This window comes from Nycticebus coucang, chromosome 3 (assembly GCF_027406575.1).
Source record: "Nycticebus coucang isolate mNycCou1 chromosome 3, mNycCou1.pri, whole genome shotgun sequence".
Lineage (NCBI taxonomy): Eukaryota > Metazoa > Chordata > Mammalia > Primates > Lorisidae > Nycticebus > Nycticebus coucang.
The window spans coordinates 80,444,024-80,467,637 of record NC_069782.1 but is presented as its reverse complement, the minus strand read 5'-3'; the positions used below and the strand labels follow the sequence as shown (position 1 = coordinate 80,467,637).

Here is a 23,614-nt window from a genome sequence, read left to right as displayed (position 1 = left end):
ACGCTATTTTTTTTTTTTGAGACAGAGTCTCACTGTTGCCCCCATTAGAGTGCTGTACTGTCACAGCTCAGAGCAACCTCAAACTCATGGGCTTAAGTGATTCTCTTGCCTCAGCCTCTCTAGGAGCTGGGACTACAGGCACCCACTACAATGCCTGGCTATTTTTTTTGGTTGCATTTGTCATTGTTGTTTAGCAGGCCCCAGCTGGGCTCGAGCCCACCGGCCTCGGTGTATGTGGCTGGCGCCCTACTCACTGGAATACAGGCACCGAGTCCTTTGTACGCTTTCTTTTGGAGCCACTGGGAGCCCTGTGAAGCAGGTTTTGATATTTCCCCCTGTGGATGAGGAAGCCATCTCAGAGATGTATGGTTATTTATCACTTCCTGCCTCCCTGCAAATAGTGTCAAGGCTGGCATACCAAGCAAGGTCAACCTGACCATGGGAGCCCTGAAGGGAGGTGGGATTGGCACTGTTTACAGTTTTGGGGTTTTGCCCACCAAGCTGACACGTCTGCCGTTGCAAATTCAAAAGCAGGACTTTCATTCAGATCTCTGTAGCACCACACAGCCATGCTAATATAAACGAGGGCTTGTGGGGTAGTCACAGAACAGACCCTGAGACACAGTACTGTACCAGAATTGGTCTTCACTAAGAATGTCTCTGGTGTTGGCTGTAGATTTCCATCCTGCCTCATTTGTCTTTTGTATCTTTCCTGTCTGAGAGGTCACACATTGCTCTGGGCTGTCATAAATAGAAGTAGGTGACTTCCTCCCTTCCTCTCTCCCTCAGACAAATGTCCCACTTTGTAGGGAATGACTCAGACAGTTGGTTACAATCAGATAAAACATTCCGAGGAAAAAAATTGCTGTTTCAACATGTTGCCAAAAGGTCAAGAAAGTATCTAATCACTGGGCCTATGCACCTCTCTCTGTGTACCCTAATTATCTGTGCACAAACAAGGAAATGTCAGAGGCTCTAAGGAATGAATTTCTTTTTTCAAGTCCAATAGCAAGCATTCTGCTGGGAGTGCCCAAGGTATGTGAAATACAAGACCACCCACTTGCTGGGGTTTCTTTTACACCCACATACCTCTCTTGGGTGTGTAGTCAATTTTCAAGTTAAAAGTTTGTTCTTTTGGCCTTGCTCATGTATATGATGGCCTTTCTGTTTCCTAGTTCCTCTCTCTCATCTGATGCCCTTAAAGAAACTTACTAAAGGCAGAATACAAATGTCTACATACAATAACTAAGAAAATGCCATGAAGGCTACGTTGAACAGTTTGATGAGAATATTTCAGATTGTATCTGAAACCAGCACATTGTACCCCTTGATTGCACTAATGTACACAGCTATGACTTAACAATAAAAAAAGAAAAAAGAAGCTTCCAGCAAAGGGAGGAACAGGCTGCTTACTAGAGCATGACTGTGTCATCCGTCTTGATTATACATCAAGCTGGCCGAGGGCAGTGGCTGTGTCTAAGGCCAGCTTGGGGTATGGCATGCTGCTGCAGGAGTATAACAAATGCATGTCACTCAGACGGGTATGACACTGGTGCCCCTCAGACCAGACTCACTGAAACCCCATATGGACCAGGCAGGACAAGCAAGAGTCAGCCCTGGGTGCCCAGAGTCAGCACCCCAGGCCAGGAATTGAGGTGCCACGGTAGGAAACTAGGAGGACCATAGGTGCCCAAATAGGGCCATAAAACGTCCTCGTCATGCTGTGCAGACTCTCTGTCCCAGTATCTGTCCTCCTTGGGACCATGCCCCCCTCCCCACCGTCTGGCCCCTCTGGTAGTGCAGGCTGCGTGGGACCGAGCACCCCCTAGTATAAGTGAGGATGGGGAGGAGCCATGGAGAGGAGAGTTAGGCCATAATGGGCATGGGGGCGGGGGCGATGGCTTCCCCAGGCCCAGAGCAGGGAAAAGGACAGAGCTGTAGTGCTGTTCCGTAGAGTAAAGCAGCAGCAAAGTAAGGATTTTCTGAGTTTCTGTGTTTCCAACCCTTCTCCCCAGGCCAGGGAGCAGAGGGTCCCATCAAGAGGGTTTGCCAGATGAGGGAGGCCCCAGGTGAGCTGTTGGCCTGGTGCCCATAGAACTATGCTTGTCGAGACATTTAATATTCCCCTGGTACCAGCTCCCGGGAGTTTCCCAGGAGTCTCTGGGTAACCTGATAGCCTCTTCCAGCCCCAGGATAAGGAAACTGATGCTCAGAAGTGGATGGGATTGGTGTGGTATGGGACTGGCTGCAGTGCTGCCTGCTGGGATGGGCTGGGCCAGAGGGCAAGGGCACCTGCCTCCCTAGACCTTGGGTGCTGTGGCTGGAAATACAGAAACACGGGGACCAGGAGCCTTCTGCCCTCTGGCTTTTCTATCAGCTTTTTTTGCAAGGGCTTTCAGGGGTTTTCTACAAACGTCAGGAATTCTGGGGCTTGTAGGGCCTGTAAGTAAAGGCACCATCAGTTGTGCGGGGGGCTAGGGGTGCCCTGAGCAGTGTCCATGATGGCTCGTTGGTTCCAATCTCCCAAAAGGTGGCTATGTGTCTGCTGTGGGCTCTCCACTGAGAGTTCCTAACTCCTGCCTGGTCTGACATTAGACAACTCCCTCCCTGCTCCCACCAGTTCCTCCCCCGTCTGGCCCTCCACCTTCTGGGCAGCTCTGGAGCCGCCTGCTGCTATGGCCTTGCTGCTCCCCTGAGGGTGAGGGGCAGGAAAGCTTTTCCCACCTTCAGCCTTGCCAAAGAGGTGCAAAGAGCAGGCAGAGTCAGGGCAGTGCTATGGGTGAGGACTGTGGGAACAACTGTGTACAACTTGGGCCTCTTAGGTCTCCTTGGAGTGGCAGGTGGGGGACAAGTGTGATTACCCATAGACTCTTAGGCCGGGCTGAGCAGAAGGGTGGACACCATAAAGGCTGGCCAGCAGAGAGGCACCACTGCTGCCCACACAAGAGCACCTGCAGGTGACCTGAGTGGGCTGACCTGCAGGCCACGGTGCAGGGGGTGTCCACACACTCTACTGGCTGTGGTAGTAGGTGGGGATGGTAGAGGGAAAAGCTTGTGTGGGGGGACATGTGCTCTGTTCCCCATCCCCTGTTCTGCCTTCTGTCACAGGGAACTGCATCTCTCCAGCCCCCATAGGGGGCTTCTAGGTGGGCTGGACCATGGGGAGGCACCTATAGAAAACAGAAGGCCAGAGAGGGGACAGTGTGAGCCCTGCTTTGCTCACCACATGCCTTTCTAGCAGCTGTTAACCCTTGTGAGGGCCCTCCCTCTGTGGCACCCTGCTGGACAACCCCAGCCCTGAAATCACAGCAACCCCTTTATCCTGTGGCCATTCCAGCTTGGAGGTGGCTGTGTCTCCACTGTCATTAATCTTTGTGTTGCCTCAGTGTTCCCTTCAAACTGGCTCTCCCACCACCTGTTACCAACAACGGAAGTCCTAAGGAGAGTCTGGACCAGCTCCTCTCCCCTATATTATGCAGATGGATCCCCTGAGTCAGTAGTTCTGGAGACTCTGGAGCTTCTAGAAAAGCTCCAATTGACACTGATGTGGCCAGTCCTTAGACCACACTTTGAGAAGCAAGAACCGGGGAGATTTTGATTTTCTTAACACAATGTGTCAGGCACTCTGCTGCGCAGCGAGCTGCAAAGGTGAACAAAACAGACCTATTTGCATTCCAGGGAGGCACACAGAGAGATGACAGTCACTATAATGGACATCATTGGTGACTGTTCCAAAGGATGGCCAGAATGGTCTTCACAAGGTAGTGTTTGAGCTGAGACCCAGAGCAGGGGCCAGGGGAAGGTTTCAGGGGCAGTGTGTAATCAGAGGGACCGTGTGCTTTCAGTGGGCTGAAAGGAAGCCAGCCTGGCCACTGCCACACACACACCATCTAGTGCTCAGCATGACTGCTCATTCCTAGAACAAGGGCAGGTCCCTGGGGGACCCTTAGTCCCAAAGAGGGGTCCTGCCCCATGCACATGAACACTAAGAGGGGATTGCATGCCTCTTCCTGTTAGCCCAGCCTATTTTAGTTTCCATTCCATAGTCCCAGATGATGTTGTAATGTCCCCTTCGCCCACTACCCACACTAGGGCTCTGGCTTTGCCTTCAGTGTGGGGTTCTCTGACGGGAATTTTTGTTTCCTTTAGGGCTTCAGCAGGAGCAGGAGCTGCAAAGGAGGGACTAAAGTAAATGGGGAACCAGGGAGAGAGAGGGGTGTGGGTGCCCCACCCTGCTCTCAGAAGGGGGTCTCTAGGACTGTAGGACGAACTGGCACTGAGAGCTCAGGTCAGCCTGCCCTCAGAACTGGACTGGGAGAGGAGGAGATACCCAGGTCTGTCTCTAGGTACTGGCTGGGGTGGGCACTGGCTAGGGTGAGGGCTGTGAGGACCCCTTCCCACCTGTTCCATTGCTAAAATTTGTGGATGGCACAGGCCCATGGGACAGTCCTGGGGTGGTCAGGAAGGGCATGAAGAGGCTGCTCCCCACCCTGGGCCAAGCCTGGAGGAGAGCGGGAGTGTTTGGGGAAGAGCCACTGGTGCCTTGGAGGACAGGAGCTGCCTGGTCCAAGGAGTGTGATGGAAGGCCACAGGTTTCCCCACCTCAAACTGGCTTGTATCCAGGATAGCTTAGGCAGCAGTGGCCGGGGGGGGGGGGGGGGGGACAGTTGGAAGCTGAAGATGCCTGTGCAGCCCTCCTTGCTCATTTGGATGGCATGCTCCAGGCAAGGGAGCTGCCAGGCAGCGGTGGGAGCAGAGGTGGGGAGTACAGGGCCTTAGGGGATCTCCCAGGAGGAAGCATTGAGGAGATTTCAGTATCACCTGTCGCCCATGACAGATCAGTATCAACCTGTGTAGTATAAGCCGTAGAGAAAGGACACTATCAAGGGAGCCTCGGGCCCCTGAAGGCGCCAGGTGCAGGAGACTCAATTCCTGGGGCTTTGCTGAGGTGCTGCATTGAGGCTCGTGGCCCCCTGGATGTGTGAACTCCCTCCCCATCTGTCTACCTCACAAACACTTCCCTGGACTCCCTGCGCCATCTATGTCACCTGCATCTTCTCTTAATTGGCAGATCATAAAGTGGAGTTAGTTGTTAGACAGGACTTTGTATCAACTCAGAATTGCTCCCAGCAGAGAAAAACTAGAAAACTCTCATATTCAAAAGCAAGCAACTGGCACATCCACACTGACCTTAAGGGCACGAAGCACGGCCAATCCCTCAGCCTTACCCAGCCCTCAGTGTGAACCAAAGGCCTGAAATAAAAGAGGCTCAGGAGCAAATTTATCTGAGGGTTGGCATTTGCTGGGAGTGCTACTTCCCCTCTCTGAGTGAGGTACCCCCCTCTCCAGTCCTCCTGGGGCTCTAGGAGAACCATCCTACTTGGGAGACCCCTAGAAGAGGAGCTGGCTTGTCTATCCACTCGAGGGCTCCACACATCTCAGCACTGTGTCTCAGTACACTGCCCCCAAGTAGGATGTCCCTGGAAGCCCCACAGACCCCTGCCCAGTCAGCCTCCCTCCTCCTGCAGGCCTGCAGCAGGCCCAGCCAGAGCAGTCCCCCCTAAAAAGAGTGTGCCCAGCTGAGGTCAGATGGTCCTTGATTGAACTCACAGAGATGTCAAGGGCATGGTGAGCTCAAGCCCTCTCCAGCTCCAGGCTCATTGCTTCCAGCTCCTGCTGCCTCCTGTAATAGAGGTATGGGCCCAGGCATCCCCTCTCCCTCTGACATTCAGTCATCTGCTACCAGGCCTACAAGATCTGGGTGAGTTCCTAGGTCTCTTCCAGTGTTTTGGGGTTTTATTTTATTTATTTGTTTTATTCTTTATACTTCAACTAAAAAGTTAACATAAAAAAAAACGGGAAACAAAAATTGCCTCTTGATCTGATCTCACCCTGACTAATCCTTTTCATTTGTGAACGGGGTGACCAGCCTCGGTTCTGTGCAGGGTGGTTGTGAGGATTCCATGGACAGGTGTGGGAAGGGACAGGCTGGGCTGCATAGGCCTGCCTATCCACAGACAGATGAAGGGGACCGGGGGTGGCCGAGGCTGCTTATGATGAGCTCAGGAAACAAACAGAGCAAAGACTGGTCAGAGGGGAGGGTGAAGTCTTCTACCCAATGTCCAGGAGCCCAAGGCCAGCAATGTCCCCTGAAACACATTGGCATTTGCTGGGAGTGCTACTCTAGCACACTCTGACACACACATTCACACTACCATCATCAGACCTTTGTGGACAGACTTTTGACTGAGCATGTGCAACTCCCGCGCCACTACTTAAAGGTAGGGATGAACCCGGTGGCTGTGAGTCACCATAATTGTGACACTCCTTTGCACTTCACTGGACACAGAGCTGCTCTAGGCTGGGAGCAGGCAGTGGGTCGAGCAGGGAGCTGCTGATGGAGGGAGGGCAGTAGTCTGTGCACAGCTGAAGTCTTGAGCTCATCATGCTCTTGACTTCTCTGTGAGCTCAAGCAAGGACCACCTGACCTCAGAATGAACCTTCCTTCAGCACCAAGAGTCCCACCAAGCCCAGCACAGGCATCCAGCTGTGTGGCCACCCCAGCCCCACCCAGCAGGTGGGACAGCTCTCAGACCAGCATCTCCAGCGTGGGCCAGCTGCAGCCAGTGAGCCCCACGGTAAGCTTGGGCAAGCATTTGCATGCACAGAGCCTTCCCTTTCCCCTTCCTGGTCCCTACCTTGGGCATACACAGGGACTTTGACAGAGGGATGGGAAAGGGCTGAGCTTTGCGTGGGGCCCTGGGCACATTAATGGGCCTCTCTGAGCCTGCCCAACACACAGAGGATGACAGAAGAGAGTGCAAGCAATGTCTTTCCCGCCTGAGAGCATCCAAGGACTAAAAAGGCCAGCCCTAAAGACAAGGACTGGAATGGGCAGACCTTGGCTGCATCCATTCCCTTCAGAGGTTGGTCGGATGCTCCCTGGAGCCTTTCGGAGAGGTGGGCATAGCCTAGGCCTCTGGATTTGTCAAGTCCACAGTGAAGTGCTAAGTGAAGTGCAAAGTGCTGATCCTAACCAGGAACCAGGCCATATACCATCAAGCCCACTGTTACCTGAGAGAGCTGAAGGCACCCTCAGATCCTGCGTTGTTGCCCCAGGCCTTGGACAGTATGAGAATTCTCCTGTAATTATAGGAGTCCCTAGGGCGGAACAGAGACCAGGCTATCCTCTCTTCTCCATTAGGAAGGAAGAGTAGGAGAGGTCATTAAATACCTTTTAGCACCTCTTTAGGTCATAACCTCCCTTGTGTGACCCTGAGAGGCCTAAGCTTTCTTTGTAAATGTAATTCTTTCCCCCTCTTATCTTAAGCATCAAGGTTAGCTATACTATGGGGAATGCAACCTTTCCTTTAAAGCTTGGTAGGGGATGGGACTCTTGAAAAGAGAGGCTCCCCCCAACTCTACCACCCCAGTGCATCTAGAGAGGCCCTAATGCCATTGACTATCTTAGGCATTTGGAATGGGGAGGATGCACCCAGGAGCATCCTTGGCTCTGGCTTGTCCCCAAGGAAAGATAGGGTTACCCAAGCCATGCCCCTGCTTGCCAGGCACATGTCTGCCCGTCCACTAGGCAGGATGGGCAGACTTCACTAGCTGATTTGAATCCACTCCTAGAAGCCTCATGTCTCTGTGCCATTGGTATAGGAGCTTGGGATCAACTTTAGAAAGACCTGTACTTCCATTCTGCTTGGCCACGTGCCAGCTCTGTGGGCGAGTAGCTTTGCCACTGACGGTCATTTTCCTACCTGCCCTAGGATTCCTGTTGGGAATCCTAACTCTGCTATCTCAGGTCTGTTTGAAGGTGACAAGGATAATGCCATTCCTTCATTTCTCTGTCTCTCCACAGGCAGCTGGGGCTCAGGCTGCCAGTTGGATCCCCTTCCCCACGGTTGATGTTCCAGACCACGCCCACTATACCCTGGGCACGGTGATCTTGCTGGTGGGGCTCACAGGGATGCTGGGCAATCTGACAGTCATCTACACCTTCTGCAGGTGGCTTGTTGGTGTCTCTGGGCCCAGGGCATTGAGGGTGGCAGCTATGCCAAGACAGGGCAGAACATAAAATACCAGCTCTGGTCATGGCACTGTTGAGGCCAGATGGGGAGGGCTGGGCCACACCAGCAATTGTCTCAGGCCTAGGTTTTCCTCAAGCTGGAGAAAAGGCAAAAAAAATGGTGCAGGAAAGCTTAAATGGCACATCCCAGTTGGGGCCCCAGCACACCCTCTGTGGAGGGCAGGTGTCTGCCTATCTGCCCTGCTCTCACCTGCCCTGGGGGCATCCTCCCTCTGCCTTGAAGACACCCTTGGGTACTAGGATCCTTAAGGCCCTCAAACACCCCTGGCAACCACTCCACACTGCCCTCCCCTCTGTCCCCCTAGAGCAGTGATTTTCTTTTTTTTGTAGAGACAGTCTCACTGTACCGCCCTCGGTAGAGTGCCGTGGCGTCACACGGCTCACAGCAACCTCTAACTCTTGGGCTTACGCGATTCTCTTGTCTCAGCCTCCCGAGCAGCTGGGACTACAGGCGCCCGCCACAACGCCCGGCTATTTTTTTTGTTGCAGTCTGGCTGGGGCTGGGTTTGAACCCGCCACCCTCGGCATATGCGGCCGGCGCCCTACTCACTGAGCCACAGGCACTGCCCAGAGCAGTGATTTTCAAATGATGTGCCGTGGCATACTGGTGTGCTTTGAGAGGATCTTAGGTATGCCACGAAAATTTTTAAAGATCATTAATTAAATTATTTTTGAAAGAAGTTCAAAACACAGTGAGTATAATCTTTTTTTCACCTTTTTTTTTTTTTTTTGCAGTTTTTGGCCAGGGCTGGGTTTGAACCCCAAAGGAGTGTGGGGCCAGTGCCCTACTCCTTTGAGCCACAGGCGTCGCCCTCACCCTTTTTTTCATTAACATAATTTAAGTGTGCTGTGGAAGTTTAAGTATTAGTTCAAGTATGTCATGAGATAAAAAAGTTTAAAAATACTGCCCTAGATGCAAGCGGAGAAGTGAGCACAGACCCCAGAGCGCCACACACCTCAGGGTCACACAGCCTCCAGCTCTACCACCTACTGGTTGAAGGATAGGCACCTCATTTCTTTGAGTTCACTTTTCTTATCAGCGAAAATGGAGCTGTGATCTGTGATTTACTTCATGGAATCACCGTGGTGACTCAGTAAGTTCACATATGCGCATTGCCCCGAAAATGAGTATTCCCATCCTTGCTGTGTCACTTACTGAGTTTTATGAGCTGAAGCAAGTCACTTTACAAGGGGGTGGCTCAGGAAAGGCTGGAGAAAAGGCAATTTTCTTATCTGGAAAATGGGGACCTTGGTGTCTCCCTCAGGAAAAAGCAAAGATGGATGATGACAGGAGACACAGTTGGTGACAGTACCTTACCTGAAGTACACCATTGTCAGCTCCTCTGCTCCTTGTCACCCCCAGGGGTGAGGACTGCAGAAACAGCTGTGCTGGGCAGGCCCAGTCAGATGTGACTCTAGAACAGTGGTTCTCAACCTTCCTACTGCCGCGATGTATTTTCATTGTTACAGAGGGGTCGGGACCCACAGGTTGAGAACCGCTGCTCTAGAAGATGGAGGCGGGAGGGGTGCCTGAGAAGGAGGCAGGCATGAGAAGAGAAGCCTCTGGAAGGCACAATAAGGGCACACAGAAGAAGGAACCTGGGGTGATACCACTAGGGAGACTGTGACCTGGAGTTATTCTGTGAAATGAGGTTTGTCCAAGGATAATGGGTGATTCTCGCAGAGAGCATCCCAGGGCAAGAAGAGGATATGGCCCAAACCCAAGAACCAGGTTTTGGAGAGGCAGTGTGGTCCCACTTCATTCTGAGGGACCGCCTTAGAGACACCTTGGGGGTTCTCAGCCCACACCTCTGGGGTTAACAGTTGTTTAGCTGCTACCTGCTGGACAATGAGACAAGTCTGTGCCCCAGCAACTCGTGTCTGTCTGCATACATGTGTGTTTAGTGCCTGTGTATATGCATGTGTAGGCGTGTGGCACATGTGTGCACATGTGTGGCTGAGGGGTGAGAAAAGCTCCCTACAGCCCCAGAGGTGCTAGGAAGCACCTCCTAACACCTTCCAACTCTCACAGGAGCAGAGGCCTCCGGACACCTGCCAACATGTTCGTTATCAACCTCGCAGTCAGTGACTTCCTCATGTCCGCCACCCAGGCCCCTGTCTTCTTCGCCAGCAGCCTCTATAAGCAGTGGCTCTTCGGGGAGACAGGTAGATATGTGGGGCTCCCTTTAGCTAGAGAGAGAAGAGCTTTGATGGGGGTTTCCACAGTGGAGGGTGGCCCAGATGAGGGGATTTACTCTTCTCAGACTGTGAGTGGGTAGCTGCCTCAATCATATGAGTGAGCAAGAAGGGAAAACTTGGGTTCTGGTCCTGAGGCCTCCACCAGCCTCGGACAGATGTGGCGAGTGGACAGGGTGGAGAGTGCTTGGGCCCACTCTTCCTGCGAGGTGAAGGCCAGAGCTGAGTACACGCCATCCCCAGACCCAGGCTCCAGAGGACTCAGGGCCGGGGCTGTGCCCACAGGCTGTGAGTTCTATGCCTTCTGTGGAGCTCTTTTTGGCATCTCCTCCATGATCACCCTGACGGCTATTGCCCTGGACCGCTACCTCGTGATCACGCGCCCGCTGGCCACTGTCGGTGTGGCGTCCAAGAGGCGGGCAGCACTTGTCCTGCTGGGTGTCTGGCTCTACTCCCTGGCCTGGAGTCTGCCACCCTTCTTTGGCTGGAGTGAGTGGGCTGGTGGAATTGGGAGAGGGGAGGGGAAGCTGGGAGGGGCATGTTGAAGGGGAAGTAGGTAGATGAGGGTCAGCCAGCTGGAAGGGGGGCCCAGGGACCACCTGAATCTCAAGTCAGATAGATATTCAAGGGACAGGACTGGCAGCAGGGGCAACTGAGGCTGCCCTCTCAGGGTCCAAAGGATCACCTTGGACAGACAGTGTCCAAATACAGAGGGTTTCTGTGGGTGGGATGAAGTGACAAAGTCAGACTAAGCAGAGGCTGGGGTGTGAGATCTCCAGAAAGGTGAGCAGCAAGGTGCCAGCTCTTCTGGGGCAAGCCAGGCCGCTGGCTGAATGCTCAGTGAGCCTGACTCTGGGGTTCTGATGGGGTCCCTCCTTCAATCCTGCAAAAATGCATGGCAGTGGGCTTTGCCTGCAATCTCCTGAGCTGGTGCCCATGTCAGAACCAGCTTGGAAAGGTCCTTCCATGTCCCCGAGGCTTCCTCGCTGCACTGGGCAGGGTTGGGGCTTGGGCCAGGGCTTGGTTTGGGCACGCCAAATCCCACATACAACAAAGCCCCTGTTGGATAAGGAGCCCTACTCAGCGCTGCCCCAGAGACTGAGTGACCCCCTGGCTCCCAGGCGCCTACGTGCCCGAGGGGCTGCTGACATCTTGTTCCTGGGACTACATGAGCTTCACGCCGTCTGTCCGCACCTACACAATGCTTCTCTGTTGCTTCGTGTTCTTCCTCCCCCTGCTCATCATCATCTACTGCTACATCTTCATCTTTAGGGCCATCCGAGAGACAGGACGGTAAGAGTGGGCTTGGAGGAGAGGTTAGGCAACCCCTGCCCCACCACTCACATCTGAGCTCTCTCCAGGAGAGCACAGACAAGCTGGGATGGGGTGCCTGGGGAAGGCTCAGGACACAAGGCCTTCCAAAGGGGTGCTATAAGGCATGGCTGAGAGGAGGCAGCTGAAGCCCAATGTCATGGAGAATTTTCTAGAAGTTAGAGCTGTCGGTGCTGGAAGGAATGACCCCCTCCCCAGAGTGCCCCCAGGGATGGTCCAGAAAGGCTCCACAGTGGTAGCTGTGACCCTGGCACTCCCTGCAACCCGAATGGGGTCAGACCCAGACTATGTGCCCTTTCTAGGGCTCTCCAGACCTTCGGGGCCTGCAAGGGCAGCAGTGAGTCCCCGCAGCAACGGCAGCGGCTGCAGAATGAGTGGAAGATGGCCAAAATCACACTGCTGATCATCCTCTTCTTTGTGCTCTCCTGGGCTCCCTACACTACTGTGGCTCTGGTGGCCTTCGCTGGGTAAGAAGAGGCTAAGGGGCAGGGAGGTGGGAACACTGGGCAACTTCTCCTTCCCAGCCCAACCTAGACCAGCCACCCTCATACCCTAGCTCCAGCCTCACAGCTTTTTTTTCTTTGGGTAAGATGCCTGACCCTAGGGTGGGAGGCTGCCTAGTTCCCAGAGGCTCTAGGCCACAGGCAGCGGGAGCGCTGGGCCATGCCTGGATTTGGCCTGAGGACCTGCCAGCCTCCTTGGGAACACACAGTTCTCCCATGGTTTGGGTTCCCTATTTGCCCGGACTGTGGGCTCAAAGCAGGGGTGCTGCCTACCCCCAGGAGTGGGTCCCCAAGAGTTGACCTCTCATCTTTTGTGAATTGAATCTGGGGGCTTTGACAACTTTGGCAGCAGAGATGTAAACTAGACTTCAGCAGCACTTCTAAGACAGTGAGAGTTATTAAACCTTTCAGATACTTGTATAGGAAAGCCTCTCCCTGTCAGGCCCTGCTGTGGAGTTTCTGTACAAGCCTCCGGGGAGCAGTAGGCTTCAGGGCTGGGGTGGGGTGTGGGAAGAGATGGGCAGAGTCCAGGGCCATAGGGGGAAGGGGAGGGATTGCCAGAAAGACAGGCTCCAGGGGAGAATGGACCTGGCCAACCTTCCCCAGGCCTGGCACATCTTCCTCAGAGCAGTGCCCTCAACCACCCCCACTTCCCTCCTCAGATTGTAACTTACCCTGTCCTCCCATGGGGCTGACTTAGCTGTGCTGATATGGGCTGGGCCAGGGTTTAGGCCTTGGCAGGGCCTGGCCCAGAGGAAGAAGGTTTGTCGGGAAGGCCAGCTTGTCAGGGGGACCACACCTTCTCTGCCTAGGTATGCACATGTCCTGACGCCCTACATGAACTCTGTGCCAGCTGTCATCGCCAAGGCCTCTGCCATCCACAACCCTATCATTTACGCCATCACCCACCCCAAGTACAGGTGGGTCACTCTTCTAGGCTCCAGGGCCACACCCCCTTCTGGGGGTGGAGGTTGCCAGCCTTCCTATCTATCTCTTGCACGTGTGGTGAGTGGTAGCTGCTAGCAGCTGGGAGCAGCCAGAGGCAGCTGGTGGGGTCTGGAGTTCCCAGGTGGCTCAGCCTGGAGAGACATCAGGCTCCCTGGGCAATGTCCATCCTAACTGTGGGCTCTTTGGAGCCAGGGTGTGGGACAGCCAGGATGGCTGATTAGCAGCACTGACCATATAAAGTCAAGTATGCCAGATGGCAATGATATCCTGGAGAGATCGCAGCAGGGAGCACTTGGCTGTGCCTCAAGGGCCCTGGTGGAGCCCTGCAGTGGTTCTGGGCCAGTGCTCACTCTGCTGATGACAATCCAGCAAGGCCATCTCTCACTCAGTTCTTTCTTTTGCCTGGTGGTGTCAGTCACTCACCACCCTCCAGAAAGCCAGCCCACACTGAGGCTGCTCAGGAGCGTCCCTGGTCTCTGGTCATTTCCTGAGATATGGCTTGGGTCAGCCACTTGAGGGCTGGAGCTGGCATCCACCTGGCTAAACTCATTACACAGGCTGCCCTCTATTCCTAGTGCCCAGCATTCCAGCCTTATCACTTCCCTCAGCTCCCAGTGTCTTTCCATGTCCTTAAAACCCTAGAGTTTGGAAACTCCCCTCGTCCCCAGGGGCTCTGTCTCCCACATGAGCCTCATCTCTGTCTGTCCATCTGTTCCTACTCTCTATGGCTGTCACCCTAACCTGATGTGTGGACTTTGCAGGGTAGCTATTGCCCAGCACCTCCCCTGCCTAGGGTTGCTGCTGGGCGTGTCACGCCAACACAGTCGCCCTCATCCCAGCTACCGCTCCACCCACCACTTGACCCTAAGCAGCCAGGCCTCGGAACTCAATTGGATCTCTGGATGTAGGCGCCAGGAGTCACTGGGCTCTGAGAGTGAGGTGGTAAGGATTCTGGGCCCTCACAGGCTCACCCCTGACCATGCCTTCCTCAACTGACTCCCAGGCTTGGGGATAAGAGGCATGGGCCTGGCAGGCTGCCTCTACAACTTGGGGATCCACAGGACAGTGGGCCTCTAGCAGAAAGAGCTCCTCCTCACACCCCATGGTGATTCCCACCTTATCCTCTTCCCCAACAGGAGCTGTCACTGAGACTAGAAAGAGCGGGGTGTGGGGCAGGGGAGGGCAGGACTGGGGCTTCTTTAACTCCAGGCCATCTCATTTCCATGCAGACATTATCCTTACAGCCACAGCCTGAAAAGATTAGCGTTTCTGGCCCTAGATGGACCTCAAGAGACACAGGCAAAAGTTATTAATAGCTCAGGGCCCCTCGTTCTCAGCATTCAGTCCCCTCATCCTGGGAGCCTTAAAGGGCCCACTGGATGCAGTATAAGGAGGGTTGTCCCTTTAACCTCAGCTTATGGCATCCTCACTGTGTGAGCTTGGGCAAGTCTCTTACCCCCTCTGAGCCTTCATGTCCTTCTCTGAAAGGGAAAACATTTGTCTCTACATCTCACTCTGGACAGGGGTCAGTGTGTGTGTATCCATGGATTGGTGCTGACCCCACAGTTGCTATTAGCCCTGGGACCCCCCAACCTGGCAGCCCTCCCTGGGCCTGCTGCTGCCCCCAGATGTTCTCAAGAAAGCTCCCTGCACCATGGGCACCTATCCCCAGCCACACTCGGGTTCCTCCATTGTTCTGCCCACTCGCACTCTAGGGACCTCACCAAGAGCAGCTGCTGACTGACCGCCAGTGATCTTCCCCCTTAGCCCCCATCCCTGGAGGTCCCAGTTGAGAAGCTGAGGCAGGAGCTTTCAGGGGTCCCTGAAAGTGAACGATGAGGAGTAAATCTAATTTGTCGACAAAGGCCTCAACCCTCATGAAGACCATCTGTCTACCAAGAAATATAAACATCCTCATAGTGGGGGGGGGGCGGTATGTGCAGGTGTGCGGGCAGGCACATGAGTGCACACACACACACCCTGGCACAGTCATGCACAATTAGCAGGGCTTCCGTGCAAATGATGTCCTGGGCCTCCCGGGATGAATTATCTATGGGGAGGATAGAGCTTTCAAGTCCATCGGGGGAGTGGCAGGAGCAAAGCTGGGGGTTGTCCCCTCACTTCACAAGTACTCTCCACCTCCTCTAGGGCTGGACAGACATGGAGGCAGCAGCTACATGGGGGGCCGCCTTGCAAGTGAGTGGGCGGTGCCCCTACGGTCAGGGCCTGGAGGACATGGAAGGCAAGAGCCCTCTTAGGCCTCAGGGACCAGAAACCAAGACTCCAGGGAAGGTGATTGGGCCCAGGGCCTGCCAATCTGTAAAGGGGTGGGGAATAAAGCAAGTAGCCCTGGGAGTAGCCAGGAAAGGAGGGGTTGTTCCTAGTATCCTCTGGGTATCGCCCCTTCTCCTCCCCTTGCCCACCTGGGGAGCTCTGTGGTTCCAAGATGCGGGACCTGGGTATGGTCTGTGACTATCTTGGGTGTGTCTGTGTGTGACTGTGTGACTCTGACAATGCATGCATGTAGCAGGTGGTACTGTTGGCAATGTTGTACCATGACAAATGGACAGCATGTGTGTGTGTCCCTGGAGGAAGTATGATCTACAGCCAGTGGAGCATAACCCCTGTATGTGTGTGACCATGAGACTCACATACACTCTCTGTCACCGTGACATCCTAGGACATGTGACCAAGCATGCCCCAGTGGGTCTGCTCTAAGCTGTGAATGACTGAGTGAGGGTGTTGTGTGCCTCTCTGTGTGATTTCAAAGTTGGATATTCCTGGAGAGGAAGGGTCTACAAGCTGTGTGTGCTCACCATGAATGCCCTGTGATCAGGATGTCACCCAGAGTACTTGTGGCTATTAAAAGAAGGCCAGCTGTCAGCCCAAGTGCCTATGGAATGGAATGTTGATGGCGATTAGAGAAGGCCATATTCTGGAACACTGGAAATGCCATATGCACAGGCCCCAGGCAGCCTTTTCCCTCAGCTGATAGCTCCTCGCCCTACTCCTCCTCTCACACCCACACAACATCCTAGGTCAGCTTCTGGGCTCTCACTCAGGCTTCCCCAGCCAGCCTGAGACCAAAGGCACATTCCTGCCTTCCTTCCCTAGTGCTGTGTCCCTGTGTGTTTAAGAGAGGGGGACTCTGTTGCCTGAAGCTGGGGAGATTTTGCCTCTCCCAGTGTTCTCCCCAGGGGGCACTGCTCTCTGTTCTGGAGCCTGGGCACTATGCACAATCACTAAGTCCAGGACAAAGGCCTGGCAATGACCTCTAGGCTGGCCAGGCAATGATGAAAGGCACAGTGCTGGTCCTGGAAGAGTGCTGGGCTGGGGCAGGACATGGGCAGGGAGGGCCACCCATCAACAGTCAGCAGACATGTGTGGTAAGCACTGCCATGGGGTGGGGGATGAGCACACAGGGTCCTGAAGGCAGAGGCAAGTCCCAAGGCTCCCGAGGGGCGGGGGAGGTGAAGGGGCAATGGAGGTGCGGGTGGGGTGGTGGAGTATTGAGTCCTTCGAGCCAAGGAACAGCCTGTGGGAGTGCAGGGGACACAGGGAAGGGTGATCAGCATGTCCCAACATGGGATGTCTCTGTGATCCTGGGGACTGGCAGTGGAACATAGCAGAAGGGAAGAAGGCAGAAAGTGGTAGGAGCAATCCCAATCGCTGACTGGCCTGAGGGGTTTCCAGACCTGACCTGGGACAGGGAGCCCTGCCAGGGGTTGAATCAGCTTTGCAGGGTGAAGACCAGAGGAAGCTCATGCCCTGACACAGGCAAGGAATGACTCATTTAAGGGCAGAGGAGAAGCCAGAAGATTGGATGGTAGGGTAAGGGTGAATTCAATCCAGACCCCATGAGTCCAAAAGCCTGAGACTCGTACCAGGGGACACTTTGCAGGCAGCTTTGGGTATTGCTGGCTCCTACTCCAAGATGTGGTCTCTGGGAAAGCCCATCCCAGATCCCACATGCAACCTGGCCCTTCCACACAACTTCCCTTCACCTCTTGGTGACTCAGGGTGTGGCAGGTCATCAGGAGGCTGCTCCCAGTGGGGTGATCCTCAGGCTAACCAGACATGTGCTGTTTGTTTGCAGACCAAGGGGCTGCTCCCCAGCCTGGACCCCAGGATGTAGGATACCCATTGGTTCCTCCTTGCTTCTGGGACATGTCCAGCACCCTCATACATGCAGACCCAGAATTACCCTGTAAGTCTTCAGACCTTGGAAGTGGCCCTGTTACCTGTGCTGTGCTGGACTCACGGCCCCAGTCCCATGTCCTCTCCTAGCTGGCTACGTGCTCTGCACCCACCTCCCAGCTCAGCAGCTGCACCCCAGGCTCAGCGCACAGGGTGTGTGCCCAGGCTCTCCCTCTTCCAGGAGTCATCTGCCCCTCCTCAAATACTGTGTGCTGCAATTGTCCAGGCAACAACAATGGTGATGGCTCTGGGGGACACACCAGCTATTTATAAGTGAAGCATCTTGGCCAGCCTCTGTGCCCAGGCTGGGCATGTCACTGGCACAGGAAGGCCAGTCCTGTGTCTCTCACTGCCAGAAGTTGAAGCTGAGCACAGACCTCACTTTGTGCACTGGAAACCCCCACCTTGGGCTTCTTCCCTCAGCATATGTCCCCACTGCAGCCCACACTGCTGGTCCTGTAGCCATTTGTAGCCACACACTCCCATAGGCACCTATTTATATGCACACCCCGCACATGCATCTGTAATTTGTTTCAAATTCATGGTTGAAATTGATCCCAGGGCTGTGTGGCTCTGACAGGGCATAGGAAAATAAAAAACAGAGAAGGTCTCCTTGGACAAACATGGCCTCTTCCTGTTGGTGCTACCATGGGAGAGAGACCCAGACCTAGTCTTCAATGCTTCCAGCAGCTTTGCTTCCTCCCTTTCCTCTGTCCCCTACCTTTGGACTCTCACTCTGAAAACCCACCTCAAACTGCAGAGGGCACAAAGAGAAGGGAGAAAAGCCAGGTTGGCCCCTATCCCCACTTCCCAATGAGCTGCCGAGCCACGCCCAGCTGTGGGTACCAGCTGCTCTCTGACTGGCCTTGGTCTCCTGTGGGAGGCAGATGGAGGGAGGCCAGCCCTCCCCTTTAAGAGCATCCTCCTGCTACCCCTCCCTTTCCCCAGAGGTGAGCATTAGACAGGGGCCAGAGTCCAGAGAAAGAGCCTGCAGCTCCAGGTATGGCCTTCCCCAGTTCATTCTCCCCACGCAGTCATGCCCTGCTCCTAGGTATTCCCCAGCCAACGGGACAGGCACCCCTAAGACAGGGGATAAGGCTGGTGCTAGGAATGGATGGCAGTGGCCTTGCAGGGGGAGTCAGGGAATGGTTTGGGGGAGGGACATGGGTGCTTGTCCTGAGCTGCTGGCTTCCTGAACTAGGACAGACTGGGCTGCATGACGCAGGACAGAAGAGGTGGTGAAGTGAGAGAACACAGGTTGCTCCCTGCCTGCTTCCACTTGATATTTTTGTGACCTTGGACAAGTTACCAAATGACCCCATAATTTGGGCTGTCCTGCCACGCACCTTATGTGTACCAGGACCCAGTTATGAGGCTGTAGAGCCGGCAGCTGGGAAATTACTCACAGGCCTTCACTGACTCCTCAGGGGCCAGCAAGCAGCCAACCCAGTTGCCTTCCCTGAGCCTCAGTCTCCCTAGCCAGGGAGCCAGGGTGGGCCTTGATCTATTTCTGTACCACACAGGGACTGAGGTCTTTCTTGGGAAATGGCTTGATCCAAAGATCACACTAGCAGGAGTCCTGAGGGGCTGGGGCTCCTACCCACAACATGCTTGTCTCTGGGGTATGGGTTGAACATGCCACACACTCTTTCCCCTCCCTGCCCCTTCTGGCCTCATATCCTAGCAGCTGAGCAAATGGCATCTCCTTCTCTCCTCCCTGCCCCTGCCATTCCTGCGCAAAGGGCACAGGGGCCTGGCCTGCAGCACTGGCAGCTGGAGCTTTCCATGCTGCTGTCAAGTTTTCCAGGGCACAAATGAGACAGGAAAGCCAGGAATAAATGGGCTAGGCGTCCAGGAGGTGGGGGAGGTAGCAATGGACCTGTCCCAGACCTGTCTTCAGACCCTGTGCCAAGGGTGTAGGCAAGGGCCCAGTCCCCTGGGGCCACAGCATTGGGTGGTATGTGCAAACTCCTGGGATCCCATTATCTGGCATGAGTTCCATAGGAAAGAGCCTGGGTCCACCCCCCCGTGTGACCTGGGGAAAGTCAGTTAACCTCCCTGAGTAGTCTCTTGCAGGCCAAGGAGGCAACCTCTCAGGGTTCAAAGGGATAATGACATGAAAGGCTCCACACTGAACTTGGCGATACCCAGAGCTTATTGCTATTATACGATCATTTTTACAGCCCCAAAACTCTGGGCCAATCACATGTCTCCTAAACTGAAGACTTTTCCAGAACAGCTGGAGGCTCAGCTCAATCCTAGACACTTTCAGGGTCTCACATGGATAAGGCACAACCTCTGAGTTCTCATCAGAAAGCACAGGGCAGAAAAGCCCCTCCCTGGGGGCTCAGTGCACCATCTTCTGGGCAAGGTGATGGGTACCACTGAGCAGAGGAGCAAGTATCTGGGCTCTCCAGAGGGCAGAGGGGACCACAGCATTGTCACCAACCTGCCCGGTCCCCCCTGCCTACCCCCTAGGGGGTGCTGGGTGCTGGACACTCCTCCCCAGGGGCTATATTAGCCATGTGAGTCACAGTGGACGGCTGGGAGGCTGCGGGCGGGCGGGGACAGTGTAGGGTTACAGTCCATTTATGGGCGCAGCCGAGGGCAGATATCAGTGTCGATGGCATTCCCTCCCAGCTATTCTTAGGAGCCTCTCAGGAGCTCCACACAGCCTGGTGTGCAGCAAGGGACTGAGCAGGCAAGGCTGGGGGTCTGGGGAAGGGGCAGAGGTGTGGGCTGGGGTGACGGGGTGTGTGAGTGCCCTCTCACTCAGCTCCTTCTATCCTTTGTCCGCAGAGGCGGCCGCTGTCAGCACCAGTATGTCTTACAGTGTGACCCTGACTGGGCCTGGGCCCTGGGGCTTTCGTCTGCAAGGGGGCAAGGACTTCAACATGCCCCTCACTATCTCCCGGGTGAGTGCACACTGCCCCACAGCCTGGCACCTGAAGGGGTGGGGCACGCTCAGAAGAGGGCGTGTGTCTGTCTGTCTGTCTTCTCTGAGGCTCTCAGAAAGCAGAACATGCCTCATCCTCAGTATGGGGGCCAGGGCCGGGCTGGTCCCCTGGTCTCAGCCTCAGCTGCTTGCCCACCTGAGGTAGCTGGCCTGTTATAAGTGCCAGACACCACGGGCAGGTGGCCCGTGTTTTGAGCAGAGAAGGAAATGTTTCCAGCATGGGCAGACAGGCAGCTGGACAGAGAGCATAGCACCTTCCTAAATCCTTCCCTGGTAGGGTGGGCTCAGGGTGCCCCCAAGCCTGGAGCATCTCCCCAGAAGTGGGAAGCTGCTTTGGGAAGAGAAGATTTCTAACATGGAGAGGGCAGGTGACGGGCAGGTGAATGGATGGACACCTGGCTGCCCTGCTGTCGTGGTGTGGGTCTGGGCTGGGCCGGTTACTGGGTTCCAGCACTCACTCCAGCCCAGACCTCCTCCCGCTGCTGAGGAACCTACACTGTCTAGCTCACGAGTCTGGGCCTTCCTCCCTGCCCAAACTCCTTCTAATTCATCATAGCTTGCTTTGCCAGCCTGTCTGTCTCATGTCTTGTTCCTACCACACGGGCCTAGGCACACGGTCTGTGATTAGGAAACAGCACTGCCTGACTGGGATCCACAAGCAGCTGGAGATGGCCATGCCCAGAGAGGCAGGAAGTTAGACATGCTCAGGAAGGAGCTCTCTGGTGTTCAAACCACCTCTGCAGCCCTAGCACCTCCTAGACCAGCGGTTCTCATCCTGTTCCCCTTTGTTCCATTTGTAACAACGCGGCAATTAAGAAGGTTGAGAACCACTGTCCTAGACCATAGTAGGTACTCAGTCAGTGTTTGTCAAAAAAGGAAACCCCCCTGCAGTCACTGGCAAGCTGGGGCTGAGGGCTCTGAGTTTCAGGGTGAACTATGGGACACTCAAGGGGCAAAGGCAACCCCTATCTGGCTGCTGAGCCCTGGCAGTGCTAGTCTGGGCACAAGGGGACAGAGTGAGGCCCCCAAGCTATAACTGGAGGGTGGTAAGTGTGGCAGTGGTATCTGGTTACTGCCCACCAAAGGAACAAGGAGACAGTTTCTTCCCCAGGGCAGCAGAGACTGGACATGGGCCTGGGGCCTGAAGGATGGTTGTTGGGGAAGGCAGTAAGGTGGATGGCAGGCCTGGCCTGGAAGGTGCTTGGCAGAGGGACCAGGGAACCGGGCAGAGGGGCCAGGGAACCGGGCAGAGGGTTAGGGGCCAATGCCCCCACTGGAGGAGCAGTCTTGGCTTTGGAGTTTGGGGTTCCATTTATACTTTGGGAGACCCCAAGAAGTGAATGTTCAACCAAGGGATGCCTTGGGAGCCTTGTAACAGCTATAGGGGCCATATTCCTCCAGGCTGGGTGCTGGTCTGGCCTCTACTCTTCAGCTGGAGGTATGTCTCCACCCCTCTAGAAAACACAAGGTCCCATACTAAAAGGACACCCAGAGACTTGCACACTTTGCTTGGTGATGGTGACATGTGGGTGTTTGAACTCCACTGGATACTCCTCACCCTGCACTCCCCAACCCTGCACCTACAGGTCTCCTGCCTGTACAAGGCCTCTACCTTCATTCTCACAGGTCCATGACCTCCTGTACTTGGGATTGAACACACCTCTTCTCCAGCCCTACTGTCCTTGAGCCCACCTGGTGCTCCCTGCCCCATCCGTGTGGGTGCAAATTAGCCACCGGGCTCAGTGGCACTCAGGATAGCCAGTGACCTCACTCAGGGCCTATGTGCTATCTGGCCCCAGCCAGCCAGGGGCTTAAATGGCAGCATAGAGGCCTTAAGCTAGATAGCAGAAGGAATGTCCTTACTGAGGGACCGGGTGTGTTGGGATGTACTGGATCCAATGACTGGGGGGAACTTTTAAAAATAGAACCTGAAGCTCAGGCAAGGCACTGGGGGATGGGCGTTAGTGCCTCTAGGCTTCTCTCAGGGACACGCCCCAAATCACCTAAGCAGGCTGGGCTGACTACTGGAGCCCTTCCTAGGACTTGGAGCCCCTTGATGAATTCCTCTGCTGGAGCCACTAACACGCTGGGCTCAGACGTCCCAGGCTTGGATGTTGTTGTCCAGGCAGGCCCCGTGGATAAACAGGGATAACAGGCACTTTCAGGGCTGTGATATTTCCTAAAGGGGCTCACAAATTCTCCCACAACAGGGACATCCCTCTCAAGGGAGTGTGGGACCACAGCTTTCTGGAGGACCCCCAGCTTCTACCTCAGTCCCTTTCCACCTACCACCTCGGGCCAAGCATCCTGCCTGAGTCTGTGTGTCACAGGGCACCAGAGGCAGAGGTACTGTGATGAGGGACTAGCAGAAGCAGAGCTTGTTCCTTCTCAGCGGGATCCTGCTGCCCTGGCTGCAATCACTGCAAGTCTGAGAAGGGGCAGAGACCACCAGAGACCATTGCCCCACTGAGCCCAGCAGCCCAATGCTCACGTTTGCTCAATTGAACAGAAGTGGCCATGGGTGGAACTCCTGTGTCCCTCTCACCCCTCTGACTCAGAACTAGGAGAAAGGCACTGAGTAGGACCTGTCCCCTTTCAGGAGCTGGCCACCTCCCGGATGTGTGGCTCCTGTACCTAGCCCAACCCTCCCATGGCTCATGGCATCAACTGTGGGGCAGTGGTAGCCCCACAAATTTTCCCTTCAGTGGGTCTCAACTGGAGGGCACACATACAAGGGGGCTCAGGAAGGAGACTGGGAGCGGAGGGTAGAGGGGAAGGGCCTTTATTTATCCTGGACAGGTGTGGCTGGGCCTGCAACATGAGCTGCCCTCTCATCCAACCTCCCCCACCCTGCTAGTTCTCCAGGGAGTGGGGAGGTTGGGAGCAGCTTCAACAGCCCAGACCCCACCTCCTTTATGGAAGAGGCAGGTACTTTTGTTCAGTTCTGTTACTTTCAGCTGCATCACCTTAGACAAGTCAGTTTACCTGCTCAGCCTTAGTTCTCTCACCCTTAACATGAGGGTGGTCCTCGTGCGTCAGAATGCTGACAGGCACCTGTGGGATGCGATCCCCCTGCCCTTCACGGGGCTGTTGTGAGGTGGGGGGAGTGATATGACTGAGCCTAGGCCCAGCCTGCCTCTCCTCTCTGCTGGGGGCCACCACCCTCCCTCCTCACCAAGCCTACCACTGCTCCTCTGCTGGTTCTGGTTCCAGTATTTATCAGACTCTTCCAGGTACAGTGGGGACAGAGGGTCTCAGGGGTGGGGCGGGAGGGCAGGCATAGACTATTCTGGGGTAGCTGTGCTGGCAATTCCTGGAATTTTAAGGCTGCTGGAGCACAAAGTGCTGGGTTTTGGGCAGCACTTAGCAGTGCTGACAGGCCGTGCT

The 23,614-nt window shown here is 55.0% G+C and overlaps 2 protein-coding genes across 5 annotated transcripts in view; both read left to right on the top strand.

The window, feature by feature from the left end:
• Positions 1 to 6,392: 6,392 nt before the first annotated feature.
• OPN4 (opsin 4) lies at positions 6,393 to 17,209 on the top strand. The gene is made up of 10 exons (XM_053583817.1): positions 6,393 to 6,638; positions 7,868 to 8,013; positions 10,128 to 10,261; positions 10,577 to 10,780; positions 11,413 to 11,584; positions 11,926 to 12,090; positions 12,939 to 13,046; positions 13,836 to 14,016; positions 15,223 to 15,366; positions 17,171 to 17,209. Exons 1-10 carry the CDS (start codon positions 6,495 to 6,497, stop codon positions 17,207 to 17,209), a joined length of 1,437 nt encoding a protein of 478 aa, XP_053439792.1. The 5' UTR covers positions 6,393 to 6,494.
• A 2,622-nt stretch (positions 17,210 to 19,831) lies between these two features.
• The window catches only part of LDB3 (LIM domain binding 3), a 72,969-nt gene continuing 69,186 nt past the window's right edge, over positions 19,832 to 23,614 (top strand). For 2 of the 4 annotated variants that reach the window (XM_053583810.1, XM_053583807.1), the window contains exons 1-2: positions 19,832 to 19,972; positions 20,071 to 20,186. In XM_053583810.1, the coding sequence (XP_053439785.1) occupies positions 20,094 to 20,186 (93 nt within the window). In that variant the 5' untranslated portion in view covers positions 19,832 to 19,972; positions 20,071 to 20,093. The remainder of the gene's footprint in view (positions 19,973 to 20,070; positions 20,187 to 23,614) is intronic. The other 2 variants (XM_053583808.1, XM_053583809.1) reach the window with 1 other exon arrangement.

Bases quoted from the DNA above. Each gene is read 5' to 3' on its own strand.
- OPN4 (XM_053583817.1), top strand. From the start codon at position 6,495: ATGAACCTTCCTTCAGCACCAAGAGTCCCACCAAGCCCAGCACAGGCA. The intron at 6,639-7,867 runs GTAAGCTTGGGC...GTCTCTCCACAG, and splicing joins TGCAGCCAGTGAGCCCCACG to GCAGCTGGGGCTCAGGCTGC. The intron at 13,047-13,835 runs GTGGGTCACTCT...TGGACTTTGCAG, and splicing joins ATCACCCACCCCAAGTACAG to GGTAGCTATTGCCCAGCACC.